Source organism: Salarias fasciatus, chromosome 19 (genome assembly GCF_902148845.1).
Source record: "Salarias fasciatus chromosome 19, fSalaFa1.1, whole genome shotgun sequence".
Taxonomy (NCBI): domain Eukaryota; kingdom Metazoa; phylum Chordata; class Actinopteri; order Blenniiformes; family Blenniidae; genus Salarias; species Salarias fasciatus.
Genome location: NC_043763.1, coordinates 6,373,821 through 6,388,667, shown reverse-complemented (window position 1 = coordinate 6,388,667; position 14,847 = coordinate 6,373,821). Strand labels below are relative to the sequence as shown.

The 14,847-nt window shown below is 43.6% G+C and overlaps 4 protein-coding genes across 5 annotated transcripts in view; 2 read left to right on the top strand and 2 right to left on the bottom strand.

Moving 5' to 3' along the window:
• The window catches only part of LOC115407237 (mucin-17-like), a 36,558-nt gene extending 33,527 nt beyond the window's left edge, over positions 1–3,031 (bottom strand). The window contains 1 exon segment of the mRNA XM_030117594.1: positions 2,806–3,031. The gene's annotated coding sequence lies outside the window, so the exon portion shown is untranslated.
• A 2,329-nt stretch (positions 3,032–5,360) lies between these two features.
• On the top strand, positions 5,361–7,619 carry LOC115407252 (syncoilin-like). Its single transcript, XM_030117621.1, has 4 exons — positions 5,361–5,840; positions 6,828–7,238; positions 7,323–7,447; positions 7,531–7,619. Exons 1-4 carry the CDS (start codon positions 5,361–5,363, stop codon positions 7,574–7,576), a joined length of 1,062 nt encoding a protein of 353 aa, XP_029973481.1. The 3' UTR covers positions 7,577–7,619.
• Positions 7,620–8,214: 595 nt separating this feature from the next.
• On the bottom strand, positions 8,215–12,270 carry LOC115407246 (histone-binding protein RBBP4). 2 transcript variants are annotated; one of them, XM_030117605.1, is made up of 12 exons: positions 12,130–12,270; positions 11,239–11,386; positions 11,021–11,166; positions 10,807–10,815; positions 10,490–10,663; positions 10,240–10,355; positions 9,879–10,039; positions 9,658–9,784; positions 9,484–9,561; positions 9,103–9,237; positions 8,815–8,925; positions 8,215–8,720 (listed from the first exon to the last, which is right to left on the bottom strand). In XM_030117605.1, exons 1-12 carry the CDS (start codon positions 12,143–12,145, stop codon positions 8,658–8,660), a joined length of 1,284 nt encoding a protein of 427 aa, XP_029973465.1. In that variant the 5' UTR covers positions 12,146–12,270; the 3' UTR covers positions 8,215–8,657. The 2 variants fall into 2 exon arrangements, with proteins under 2 accessions (XP_029973465.1, XP_029973466.1); XM_030117606.1 differs by lacking the exon at positions 10,807–10,815.
• A 35-nt stretch (positions 12,271–12,305) lies between these two features.
• Positions 12,306–14,616, top strand: zbtb8os (zinc finger and BTB domain containing 8 opposite strand). The gene is made up of 7 exons (XM_030117630.1): positions 12,306–12,487; positions 13,041–13,065; positions 13,153–13,274; positions 13,364–13,446; positions 13,536–13,588; positions 14,122–14,158; positions 14,248–14,616. Exons 1-7 carry the CDS (start codon positions 12,406–12,408, stop codon positions 14,332–14,334), a joined length of 489 nt encoding a protein of 162 aa, XP_029973490.1. The 5' UTR covers positions 12,306–12,405; the 3' UTR covers positions 14,335–14,616.
• Positions 14,617–14,847: the final 231 nt, after the last annotated feature.

Sequence of the window (14,847 nt, the reverse complement as noted above, 5' to 3'; positions counted from 1 at the left end):
GAGATTGATAATTACCGACTAAGAAACTCTTCTTTCCAATTCTGTTCTCTCTCTCTCTCTCTCTCTCTACACACACACACACACACACACACACTACCCATCCCCTCCTCTTGTTCTTCCCTTTCACCCCTCCCACTCTCCTGCTGCCACACACCCCTCATACAGTGGCCTAGGAGACAGAGCCATGAAAGAAAACGGATAATGTTTAGCACATGGGGTCGAGCACATGGGCCTCATTTTAACACGGCGTCATAATATGTGGTAGTGTGCGCCGGATTATTGTTTATTGTGTAATATTGAGTCTCTATAGAAACAGAACCGATGCTTATCACAAATGGAAATACTGGGAGTCAGTGCTGTCAGGCTTTTGCTAATAAAATTACTTGAACAAACAGGTTTTCATCTCATTCAGCAAATATCCTAAAGGTCAGTTTGAACGGTGTCATCGTTTTAAATCCCAGTCAGTTCCGCTGGCTCAAAAACTCTGTACGACTAAAGTTGAAAAATGATACAAAAACACATCTGAGAGATAAAACAACTTTAGGTCTGAGTAAATTATGCATTTATGAGTAACTGAGAAGTCAGAAAAATCCCACTTCCTTATGGTTAAACCAGGAGCTTCCCACTCCCACAGAGCTCCCAGAGGGAGCTCTGAAATTGGAAATATGCTCACTTTGTGCACAATAGGTTATTTTCACCATGTTTTTTTTCCCCTCATACTTTACGACAGTCCTTCTTTACCACTTCAGTGAACCAGACCTACAAAGCTTTATAGCAACCCTGATAAGAATATAATACTAAATATGTTGACAGCAGAAAATAAATGATGGCTCAAAAAAGTAATGTGGAAGATGGGAAATGGAAACCAGACCATTGGTAACATCTCCAGTTCTGAGCGGCATGAACAGCGAGTAAAAATGTTTTCAGGATGGATTGTTGAGGAAAGCTGAACATGTAAAGGAGCAGGACTGATTTATTGGTACTCAATGAAATCTTGAAATCAATCCTTCAGCTGAGTGGGAGCCAACAAACCGATGGTTTGACAGGACTGATTTGCTGTTTCTTACATTTTTCCATGAAGAAAACAAAAGAATGGACATTTTCCACCACTATTTGAAGATAGTAGCTTGTAAAGGGTCTTATTTGCTTTGCTTCCAGGGGTTACCGGGGTCCGTCTCTGGACTGCGGCCTCCTTAAAGCTTAAGACCCTTGAACCGACGGGTCAAACGCAGACAAAAAAGAAACTGTTGTGCTGCACTAGTGGAGGCAAACACAGCTGGACGGTGGGTTTAAATATACACCCTGGCATCTCCTGTGTGTGTCTGTGCATCTTGGCCCCAGTCAAAACACTCTGCTTTCAGCGGCCTAAGTGGACCAGTGTCAAAGAAAAATGCAGCTCGAGAATAAAACAGGCCCAAACTTCAGAGCCGAACTTTGTGAACTCTCTGAAAAGAAAGAAAATAAGAGTCTCAAGGCATACATGGAGGAGAAAGCAGCGCTTGTCTTCAGCCAGGCACCAACTTGTTTTCCAGGCACTGATTTGATTTTTTCAGAAAGTGTTGATAACGACCCATCGGTGATTCACTCATCGGCTAATCCTATTCAATTTACAGTACACTGTGTCCCACTCACTTCCTCTTGCAGCAATCCTGCATGACACGCAGGCATCACTCACTCACTTTAACCATGAGTTCTTGTCTGTTACGACACTGACGGTTCCCCCTTTTGCTTCTTCTTGGGCAGCGTTCCACTCTCCTCCCCTGAGCTGGAACTCAGACCAACACACAGCAAACACGAGAGGAAAAGTTGCACCTACCCGACTGCTGCACCATTTCCCACAGGCTGCTCGGAGTTTTGGTTTAAAGATCCTCCTGCGCTCTCACCCCTCTGTTATCGGCCCCTCTCTAACCCCGATCTTCCTCCAATCTCAGGTGTCTAGCAGGCCATACCTGCAGTGCTTACATAACACGCCTCTAATCTCCATGGGTACAAGCCCTGGCAAGGCAGGCTGGCAATGCAGGAGCACCAGTATGTGACACACCCTGTCTAAACAAATGGCTCTGTCTCAGCCTCACCTGCAGGGCTAGGGAAGTTACAAAAAAAAACAAAAAAAACTGAGTCAACTGGGGAAAATATGTTTTTAGAGCAACTTGGATCTGGATCTGGATCTCACTCAGTCCAAAGTCCAGGAGATGCAGCTGGAAAACAGAAAGAGGGCAGGGGGAGGGTCCCCCTGTAAGGGTCCAGAGGTGGTCCTGTTATCTCTCTCAGCTTGATCAGCCAGCAGTGGCTCCATTAATACCATAATGGGGTGCAGACACGGAGCACCCTGATGTTTAACAGTCATTTGCTGCCGGGTCAATGACGGAAATCAGCACAATGGTCTTCATTGTCACTGACTCCACAGCTGAGAGAAGCTCTACAGGTCTTAAGTTACCTGTGCCGATCCCTCAAGGCCAAGTTAAGCAAATCTCCCACACCTAGTTTTCCATGCCATGCTACCACTCAGCCTCCTGCAGAGCCATCAGCAATCTGCACATGATTTCACATGATGACACGCTACATATATATATAAATAATAATTCAGAGACACCACACCTGTACGTTTGTTTATAACACGATAAGTGAAACAAATCATTAATATCACGCTCAATTGGTTTTTACATTGTTTGTTAAACCACCAAACTGCTTTTCCAGTTTTAGTGGCAGCAGATTTGAAAACACACAATGGCTGCGTAAAGTTGGATTTTTTCTCTCCATACTTAAAATTGCTTCTGTAACAAGTAAAAAGAGATTAATTCCTACCTTGTGAAACTTAAAAAAAATCCAAAGGTGAGGATTCACCCGCTCTCCATCCGAAAGCTCCGATCCAAACTTTTAGCGTCCCTGGGAAAACTCCAGGTGAAGCATTTCCGTGAAAAGACGCGCGGACGCTGCTGTCGGCCCCGCCGGCTCGGCCGCGCTCTGTCGGACCCGAAGTGTCTCCTCTGCTGCCGGAGCTGCGTGTCTGCGGACTGGAGCGGGGAGGGGAGGCGTCGGGAGTGAAGTTCAGGCTGCCGCCGACCTGCGGCTGTCCCACCTGGAGGAGGCAGGACGCGCTCAGGTGAGAGCGGCGCGCGCCCAGCGGCGCCCGGTGCGCTGAGGACATCTGGCGGCCACAGGCGGGAATGACAGCTGGTCTATTTTTTTTTTTTAATCTGCAAATTTAATTTTGATCTGAATAATCTGTGTGAAGAGCAGACGAGGAGGAGATAAACTTTGAGTAAAGTGTACTTAACTATGAGTAAAACAAAATTTTTAGAACTACAAAGACTCAAAAGTGATTGAAATAACATAAATAGATGTCTACCCAAATATGCCAATTTATTTTGCATATTTTTCACTAATACATTTTTTTTAACTTAAAACTTATATCTATATTTATTTATCACAGCATAATTCGTACACTGCCTCAAACACATGTTCAAGAATTTTGTTTTATAGTTTTGAAGTGAATTGAATGCTTGTTATTTTCAATGTGTCCAATGTTTGAATAATAAACAATATTCTGAGTAGTTATAAGAGTGCTTCCAGGTTTAATTGGTATAATTTATCCAACACTTTCCACTTCTGTCAGAGTGTCTGTGTTTTTCCAATTGTACATCAGAAAGACTGTTACCAATAAATTCCAGCAGGTAGAATGGTAATTGAGTATAAGCTCAATCTCTGGCATCTTTCATGACTGCACTAACAGTTTTCCTATTTTCAATTCAAGAATCAATGACACACTAAATATTAGGTTCAGTTGTTGTGTAAAAAAAAATTACATTTAAAGATTAAAAACAGGAGAGCGCCAAACTCTGCGATTATGTATTGCAGTACTTTATTTAACTTAACAGAGGATCACACTGAACTTTGTTCCCAAGTTTGGTCAAGATAAGCACCAGATGCCAACAATAATGTGTCTTGAGTAGGAGTGGAAGGTAAATGAACAGACTGACTTATTATGACAACGATTCCAGGCAGTACAACATACAGCTAATCTTTTGACTGATGTAAAATTACACAAACATTACCAAACATGACTTTGCATGCTGTTCACTGGACTATGCATGCATACAGAGAATCATGAAGATTAATTTATGTGCATGTCAGGACTTTCCATTAAAACATCTGCCTAAAAATGTATGGACCCCTAGACATGATTTCCCTTTTGGCTCCTCATTTAACTTTCTGATATGAAATATGAGTTTATCAATGTTCTTTGAAAACACCCTCATGCCTCCATCATGACACTCCTGCGCTTGTATCTGTGTGTCATTGTGTGTGTGTGTGTTTTCAGAGGTGTAATAAGCAGCATGCAAAACGTTCCAAACAAATACGGTATATGAATTATGCAAACTTTACAGGCAGCTGAGCAAAGTGCTGGAAAGTGTGCATGATCATAGCATCAGGTTTTCATTTGAGACTCAAGAAAAAAATTTTGCTTTTTCACTCTTAAACCGTGACGGCAATTCCTTCTTGGATGCACATGAAAGCAGGCGCTTGGCCTGTACGAATATAGCTCTGCATGTCCTGACCCGGCCGCTCAGGTCATGTGTCAGCTGGTGCACGCGGAGCATGCTGGCCTGTCTGCTCCCGGCTCGGACACGGTTTGTGATCCCATGTGGGGGGTATGAGAGGGTCTGAGATAGAATTTCCCTCCTGTGTTATAAATATAGAGAGAGTGTGCCTCTGTTTTCCTGGAGACACAAACACACTGCAGAGGTCTTCTTAAAACCTGAAGCAAGCATCGGTGTGTGAACATCTGTGTGGACTTTTACACCAGTTGTAGTAAGTATAAAACGACAGTGTGTTACTATAAACCATCAGTACAGGAGAATGCTTGATAGTGATGAATTTTAAGGTCGTCCTGTGGGAGATACTGCATGTTGGGATGACTTTAAACAGTTGCAAGCTAGACTATAATGTGGCTTTGAACACATTGTCAGGTTGATCTAATCAGTCTTTGTCAATCTTGTCAGTCATTATTGAGCACTCGTTGATTAAAGGGAGTAATCTTGTCTTCCTGGTCGATTCTTCTGCTAATTCATGCTTCTTTGTATGCATATAGGCCTCTATATTTATAATCTCTTCATTCTATCTAAATTAAAACCATATTATCTATTATATTATGAGTGATTTACTATTTTTGCCACTATTTAGTGATTTATTTACCTTCAATGGATTTTGCATGCAATGCAAAAAAATGTAAACAAACATGTTCTCATTGATATGCTTAATTCAAACACTTGCAACTGAATTTTGTTGTGTGAGCTGTCTTATATACAGTAAACATAGATTGACCCTTTAACTTATTTTCATTTTCAGTGTCCTCTTTCATGGACAATCGAAGGTCACTGGGTGATGGAGAAGACACGGCCTCTGCTGAGGCCTCAGATATGGACCTCGAGCATGTTGGAGAAACCACAGAAAGCAGCCAGAGCGACTCCACAGCAGAGACTAGCGTTCACTCACTGGAGCGCACAGAACACAACACAATACAGATGGACATGGACAGTCTGGGACAGCTTTTCGAGCTCAGCATCCGGCGAGTGTCCCGCCTGGAGAAGCAGAGAGACGAGCTGATCCAGGAGCTGCTCTGCCTGCAGGAGCCGTGGCTGCAGATTGTGCAGCACCTGAGGGGGAAGTTGTCGATGGCACGCAGGCAGCTGTCTTTAGTCCAGCTGGACTTCATAGCTGTTCACGAGGAAGCGCAGCAGGTGAAGAGGAAGCTGTTTGCCACAGCCAGAGGCTGCATCCAGAGCCAGGTGGCTCTGGCGGCACAGGAGTACGAGGTGTCGCAGTCTGCCGTCACACAGGTGAACGCCGCTGGCACTCCGCTGTGTCAGATAAGTGGATAGATGGGTGTTTTCTGCTATTCATGGATGAGTTCTGATCAACAGTGAATGTAAACATAACTGACTCCCTCTGCCCTGCACAGATAACTCAGGTTGGATCAGCTGGCACTTGGCTTTTATGCTGTTTTGCATAATTGTTGCAGCTACTCTGATGAAAGAATCTCACAATAGATTACAATGAACCTTCAAAGAGGGGTGCATGTTTTGATTTTTGACTGTCAGTGATCTGCATCACGTGGCTCTAGAGCCCCTCTGTAGAGGCTCCAGTAAGATGTCACAAAAAAAAAAGCTATTAGTCTCATTTTAATTTTGCTGCAGAAATGTTCAACTTTTAAAAAGACTTTTCAACTCAAACAGCTATATGTTATATTTAAAAGTAAAACAGAGTTTAAACAGCTAAAAACAAATACAAAAAGGAGGAAAAAATAATTAAAATGTAAAAAAAAAAAGTGCTGAAACAGCTAAAAGAGCCTGAACAGTTAAAATGGCATAAGAACCTAAAAAAAGGTGTAAGCTGTAAGATGTAAGAGGTGTAAGATGGCTCTACACAGCTTAGGGCTTAGAATATAAACTCTCAAGAAGGACAGAAAAAGATTGTGTTTGTGTGTGATGGTTCAGGGAATTTGATAAATGTATGCAAAAGAAATAAAGAATAGTTTCAGTCACGAAGCTTCAATAAAGGTTTTAAGTTAAGAATTTCTAAACAAGCTGCAGAATGATCTTAAACTGTTTCAAGATGTTGAAAACCTCAGTGCTGCTTTGTGTTTATTGAACTGTTATGTACGGCATCTGAAGCATTTCACCAGAGATAACCTCTGAGTAGTTTCCATGTGAATTCCTCTTGTGCTGCGTTTATTGACTGTATGAGTAAAATAAATCTTGCATTCAGTCTCTTAAACTGGAACACAGCTTAAATCGCCTGTTTACATGTTTGATGTGTGTTAACAGGAGGAGCTGAAGACTCGGATCCAAAGTCTGTCACAGGAGCTGTCCGACCTGCAGGAAGTCCACCAGACCCGGCTGAAGACCCTCAGGGACCAGGCCTCGGGGCCCCGCAGGCCCAGGGCCATGAGTGACGTGGGCCTGTGCCGCCAGGCCTCCCTCAAGCTGCAGCGGCGGCTGAGCTGCAGCGTGACGGCCCTGGAGGCCTGGTACGAGCCCCGCCTCACGGCCCTGCTCAGGAGACGGCAGGCCGGCGAGGAGGCCCTGAGGAAGAGCAGGGAACAGTCGGGCGACCTGAGGGTCCGTCTGGGGCCCCTGAGAGAGGAAATGCAGAGACTCGGGGTGCAGAGAGCCTGTCTGGAACAGAGGATCTCTCTCCTGGAGGCAGAGCGACGGGAGAGCATCCAGCAACACCAGGTATGGCCGCTCGCCTCCAGGAGGTCAGAGACACGCCGGACGTTGAGATGAAGCAGCTCAGATGTTTTTTTATACTTTATTCAGGAGACTGTAGATAAATATAAAGAGACTTTGAGAGCGCTCCAGCTGGAGTTCGATGTCCAAAGAAAATCCAAAGAAGACTTGGAGGATCTTAAGAACGGCCTTTCAGCAGAGCTGGCCTTCCTGAGGTGGGTTGAGTCTGATGCTTCTTGAGTTGGTCTGAAACGTGAGCAGCTTGATGACAGAATAACTGTTCATGCTTATTTTACAGAGGCTGCGATGAATCCAGGCAGGCCATACCAGAGGATCAACGATGAGAAAGATCATCACTTCTTAAACCAGGAAATCACACCGGAAATCATTTTTTTATTATTTTTTTTTTTTTAAAGAAAGCTGCAGATCCTCTTTTTGAGCTCTGATTTGCTGAAACATTACAGCGAAACCAGGCGCTGGTCGACACACCCACACACAAGCAGAGCCTTCAAAACGAAAGCAATCCACATTTTCCCAGAGGCCTTTACTGTCAAACAGCTCGCCTGTCTTCACAGCCACGAACCAGATAAACAGGACTATGGGGCTGGCTGTCAACTCAAACGCCACTTTCCCAGGATGAAAGAAAGACTTGGGTGCAGACGACTACTCTAATACGTGATATATTATCCAGGCGAAAACAACTCTTCCAGTTAGGACACAAGGAATGTTTGATCGCACTCCAAATGCATTATTGTTGGTCTGATGTCTCACCACTCCCTGTTTTTATATCTGAAATGATCCTGAACCTGATAAAGGTCAGGCTGGGTGTAAACATGTGACTAACAGTGTTTGAGGAAGCTAAAGTGGTAAACATTCACTATAAAAGTTAGGCTCATTCAATATTTATCAGGTAAAGTAGTGCGATTACAAACTCATTTATCTAGAAGTGATACACGACTCCAATCATCAGCACAGAAACAGCTCAAATGTAAATATTTTTTATTATGAAGACACGTAACACAAAAGATCATATTCAGCACAGACAATTGCAGGGAAACACACACACAAGAGACAAAACACACAATGTGTCAAACTTACTACAAATAAAAAAGGAGGAACTAACAGTATGTACAATTATATTAAAAATGGATCTCTGTAGAAATGCTTTCTCAACGACGAACCTGACGATGACTGATGTGTTTGCGACCGTTTCATCCCACCGACTTTAGAGAAATAAAAGATCTAAAAATACTTGGACCAGACGGATCTCGTTTTTAAATACGCCACCACATCATTCAGAGCAGCGCTGTCTAAAAAACGCTGCCCGGATGGATCTCGAGAAGACGTCACTGCGTGTGCTCCAGCCACTGGAAAACCCAGCGTTCCTTCACCAGCAGGCCGGGAGAGGAGACGTCCAGGCTGGACTCATGCCTGCACCTCCGAGTCGGCGGCTCCCTCCGGGTCCTCGTCGTTGTAAATATTCTCAGCCTGCGGGGGAAGCAGTTTCCGGGAGAGAGGATTCAGTGCTACTCTGACGGCGGCGGCGGTTCGGTTGTCGTGTTGTCGACGGCGCGGCTCTCACCATCTGCCACACTTGCATGATGTTGTCTTCTGATACAGAACAGATGACCCACGGCTCGTTGGGGTTCCACGAGAAATCTGAGATCTTCGCCGTGTGTCCGCCATGGATGAACTGAGGTGGTGGGGAAGAAAGAGAGACGTTAGTCTAGAGGTGTCAAACATAAGGCCCGTGGGCCAAAACCGGCCTTAAAGAGGCTTCAACCCAGCCCACCAAAAAAAAAAAAAAAAAAAACTAAGCACAGTATGGCACTATTTTATTCCACTGGCAGTTGTTGGTGTCGGGACTGACCAGCAGCTCAGGAGGACCGTCCTCAGCATCCTCTGGAGACTGCTCCTCGCCGATCTTGCTGAGGTCCCAGACGTTGAGCCGCCTGTCGGTGCCACTGGAGGCCAGGATGGTCTCGTTATGAGGAGACCACTGAACCTGTGGGCGACAAGAGAGGCAGGGTGTAACCCACCTGAGGTAAAGACCTACAACAGTTTCAGAGAGCAGACATGTTCACCTCTCTCTACGAAAGTATACTTACACCTGAGGGGCCATTTCCACATATAATCAGGAATATAAAGCATTGGAGCAGCAGAAAAACCTTCTGAACAGCACCAACACTGGTGCAGACATGACTACAAGTCCTATGAATAATATAATCACAATCAAAAATTCACTTCTTACCTGGAAGATTTCGTCCTTGTGCGATTCGAAGGAGTGCAGCTTCAGCTTTAGGTTCCTCAGGTCCCAAAGAGCCACAGTCTGCGCACAAGACTCGTCAGCATCGAGCGGTCACACAAAAAGGAAGCAGATGCTGCATCAACCTGCCGGAAAGCAGTTCAACACAGAGTTCCTCACCTTATCTGCAGACCCGGTGGCCAGAATGAACTCGCTGTAGGGATTGAAGGACAGGCAGTTGACCTCGGCGGTGTGGGCGTCCACTGCATGGCTGGGCTTGGAGGTGTTGTTGGACCGCGTGTCCCAGCTGTTGTGCAAAAAACAGACAAGAGAAGCATTGTTAAAAGGTTAAAGCTGAACAGTCACTTTGTTTCCGATGAGTTGCGTCTCAATCGACTCACATCATCAGCTTCTGGTCGTCGGCCACAGAGCCGAAGAGCGACTCGTGGAGGAGGTGCCAGGAGACGTCCTCCACGACGGCGGTGTGGCCCGTGAAGATCGTCTTGGCATCCACGATCTTCCCCTCCTTGGGAACTGTGCTGATGTCCCACAGGCATATAGTCTGCAAAGGAGACACAGATTTTTTTCTTTTTTTTTTTTTTTTGATGTGCACACTGCTTGAAAATAAAGAACTTTAATACAGCTGATCTATCAGAAACACTGAAACAGTGAAATAAAGCTGAGATTTTGTTGATCTTGTTAGAAAAAAAATGCAATAAAACCTGAATAACAAAAAACATAAAATCCGGACAAGGAGCTTACATGGTCATCAGACGCACTGAGCAGGCAGCCGCTGAGGTTTGGATTCCAGGAGAGGCCGTATCCCTCCTTCTGATGGCCCCTCAGGCGCAGATCAGGAGTACATTCTCCAGAGGGGTCTAAAATATACACACATCTTAAAAACTGAAGAGATGTGAACCCCCCTCCCAAAAAAGTAATACATTTAAATAGCAACGACACTTTAAGTTGAAAGAGGAAGAAAAAAAAGTTCTCACCTAGACTACAGTCTTACCAGGCTTGGAGGGGTGCTTTGTGTAATCAAACACCAGCACGTCACTGGTGGGAGTCTTAGTAGCAATGATACAAGGATTCTGAGGCATGTAGCGCGCTCTGTTCACTTCACCCTCATGGTTGATCTTGATCTCAATCTCTATTTTCCCACTAACAGATCCAAAACCTCCAAACTCTGAAATAAAGCAAAGTCCATGCAGAAAACAGTCGCTGCAAATATCAGCATTAAAGTTCAGTTTACTCAACAAGCCGGGCGGTATATTGCATGTATGGGACACTGAATTTCATTGACTAACGTGTCATCTAAAACATACATACCTTCGGTTTCTGAAGCATTAAAGATTTCAACAAAAATGTGACTTCATTCATTATTGGAGGGAAAGGGTGAATCTAACATGAAACGTTTATGACAATTGCATGAAAAAGTCATCAACAAGACTCAGTCCGAGCTGAGATATTTAGCTGGTTCAGTACACAACACACATGAATGTATGATTTTACAAAGAGAATCAATGCAGAGATCATCGCTCACCTCCTTTCTCACTGTCATAGTGCGAGGCGTCGAACTGGGCGTCGTCATTTGGGAGCTGAACACTTGCAATTACAAGATGATTCTGCTCATCAGACGTGTGCGTTCCTAAAACCAGCCTGTGCACACTGTAGTCTTTTCCCTCGGGTCTGTGAAGAGCAATAACTGCTAATTTTTCCTTTCTTCAGGGACATGCTGAAGTGTAGCAGATCATGCCTCACCTGGTGACATCTGGAAGCCACTGGGCCGTGAGGCTGGGCCACTCCAGGGCGTGGGTCATGACCAGGTCATACAGAAAGGGGGTGTTCTTCTTCCAGATCTTGTACTCCTCATTGATCACCCTCTCCTCCACAGCATCATCGAATGCCGCTACAAATATAACACAGAGGACACCAACATTAACTCACCCCAACATTGTTTCGATATATAATCCAGTTCAGCTTTATTTATATAGCGCCAACTGCAACAGTTCCACATGAGCATGCACCCCAGATAGATGGATTATAAACTGGTATAATCAGGTGACCTACAAATCACATGCAAGATTTGTCTGCCACCTGACATGGATCTAACCTCTTGGCAATAAAGCCATACATAGGGTAACACACCTTGCGGCAGTGGGCGTGTATGTCTGAATTTGTGAAAATATTTTGAAATACGGAAATATAATATAGCTATCGATCAGTGGAATTCAGAACGATGCTGCACCCGTGTGATCAATCTATTGATTAAATTAGGGACTGGTGTATAGTTGTTTTCTCAACAGCAAACCCTTCATATTGTTAGAATAACACTCATTTTGGTCAAAGTTATTTCTAATATTAAAGTGAAATACATAGGTGGGCAAAACTTTATAAAAGCACAAATCACTGCGCGCCGTTGGGAAAGATCGTCATTAACAAGCCAGCCACGAAAGAGGAAAATAATAAGCCTGCATGTCTACACTTTGAAACCTTTTCAGCCAGCGTGCTAGTTGCTAATGTTAGCAGCGGCTAACAATGAAAGGAGACGCAGCCTGGCGCGCCAACAGCCACCGGCGCGTCCTCGCGCTGGATTTCCTCAGGGTTAGACGAAACGTGCGCTCAACTAGTCAAACGGCGGAGCGGCCTTACCGTCTTTATCGGCCATAGCGTTGCAGATACGCCGCTAATATTGGCAGAAAAGAAGATGTTTCTTGAGCGAGGGCTCGGAGGACAGCGCGAAGACTCGCAATGGCGCCAAGTCCGTAGAACGCCTGCAGCCAATCAGCGCTCAGCAGGAAGTCGTTTATGCAATACGTCACTGCACTTCCGGACTCGCCTCCTTCCAGCTCGTGTTGTATCCTGGAACTTCAGCGACGTGCTACAAACAAACTACTGAGAAAAGCGTAAAAACATCTTCCATCCGCAATGGATGACCGACAGCTGGACCTCACTCCGGAACAAGAGGCCACCAAAGCAAAATATCCGCCCATCAACAAGAAATATGAATGTAAGTGAAGGAAAAATGAGATTAGCTTAGCTTGTTTTGCTAGAACTCACTATGGTGAATCACAATGAATCACATGCAACAATCATTCTCATGATTTCTTAAAATGATGCAACATGTCATCATGTACATGTTAACAATCTGTGGTGATGTTATTTTCGAGGGAGATGACAAACAGCAAATCCAAAATGTTAAAAATGTTAGTGGGGTATGACAACTTTCTCCTGGAGTGAAATTGTTCAAATGAACTGAGGGTTTGAAGTGTTTAGGAATAGTGCTACAATTTAATCTGGATATAATAATGTTTTAAAATCAATTTATAGTAAACATTTTAACAGTTTAAAATGATGACCACATTTTCCCAAACAGATTTGTAGTTTGTAGTCCAGACCACCTAACTCAAGGACGAGTTTATTCAATCTGGCATCCACTAAATGCAGCATAACAAACATTTGTTTTCATGCTATAAGAGTCACACCTCAATATCTGTCAAACTTTTTATCTGATCAGCCAAATCCACTCAACTCATCATGTAATCTGTTTTCTACTCTTTCAGACTTGGATCACACTGCAGATGTACAGTGAGTGCTTCATGTTGTCCCGGTGAAGTCCTTGTGTTTTCCTGTTGTTTGTTGGTCACTCATCATAGCTTACACATTTTTCCCAAGAATTCACTCATGGGGGGACTCTTTGGAGGAGGCCTACGAGCAGTGTGCCATGGGAATGTTTGGCTACATGACGGACACAGAGACCGTCAAGCCGCTTAAGACCCTCGAGGTGGAGTCAGAGGGTGAGAGTCTTAACCAAGCCACTCTCACACTTACTCTGCATCTGCTTTGAGGTACATGGAAGTAATATCTTTGGGTTTCCTCTGAAAAGGTGAAGACTTGGAGTCGCTTCTCTTCCACTTTCTTGATGACTGGTTGTACAACTTCAGTGCAGAGCATTTCTTTATTCCCAGGGTGAGTATGTTGACCTTTATGCTATTGTTTGCTTTGATGCACTATAAATTCAGTGTTTAAAGTCAGTTGTTTTTTAATCGTTTCAATAGGAGGTCAAGGTTTTGAACATCGACAGAGTGAATTTCAAGATCCGCTCCATTGGGTAAGTTTGTGTGTTCGTTTTCTATGTGATTTTCCAGCCTGTTTTAGTGTGGTTGACTTACGGAGTCATCATGAAGCTTAGTTTGTGATTATTTTACATTTTTCATGGGAGTTAAAATGTGCAGAATCCTCATGAAATTGTACTTTTTCAAATGCTTGGGCTAAACACACTTTTTTACTTTACCAATGCATCGTGGTTTTCACACTGTGAGATGGGATTACCTTGAGGAGGTGCAGAGAGCCTAATGGGGAAGCAGTGAAAATCTTGAGATCATTTAAGAATTCAGCTTTGGGTTTAGAAAGGTACTTCTACTAAGTTTTGAGAAGAAAATACTTTTAAAGGACATACTTGGAGTGCAAATTAATTTATTATATAGTGCACATTTTTAGGAGGTAATTCTGGTCAGTAGATAAGTCAATCTAAAACAATTCACTATCAAAAAACTATGAAGAAATATCAGATAGTTAAATTCAAAAGCATCTCAGTCTTTATGTGTTTCTCTCATATGTGATATTTCTCTTTTTTACTGAAAGGTGGGGTGAAAAATTCTGTCTGTCAAAGCATCCACAGGTGAGAGAAAGTGCACTGATCCGATTAATGAGTGGCATGTAGTTTTGTGACAGGTACTGTAAGTTTTGTGTTTCGTCTTGTCGTTACAGGGAACTGAAGTGAAAGCCATCACATACTCTGCGATGCAGATTCACGACAAAGAAAAACCAGAAATATTTGCCATTGTTGATATCTGATGGTGCCATCAGAGGCGGCTCTCACTCCTGGTTCAATGGAACTGAAAAATCCTTGTGGCCATTTTAGGTGGCGTTTTTATCCACGGCACTGATTGTTGATTTCTCTGGACTTCCATGAATTATTTACGTACAGTTATTAAGTAAGGAAAAAGCTTGGACTTTATGTATTTTTAGAAAGGAATAGCATCATTGCGGTTTTACCTATTTTTGCAAATTATTATTTTTATTTATGACAAATCTGAAATTGTGTCGATGCCTTATAAATAATATTGGATACACAGATTGAATTTTCTTGTGTGATTGAGTGGGTTGTACTGTATGTGATTCATGTATTGGAAATTGACAGTGACTGCAGTCTGATGCCCCAATGAGGTTGGAATTCACATCTGAATTGAAAATTCTTAATTTGTCCCACAGGGGGAAATTGCAGTGTTCCAGCCACACAGAGAAAAAAAATATAACTGCAATACACAAATGTGAAATGTGAAAGTTTACAAAGCCCAACCGTACACA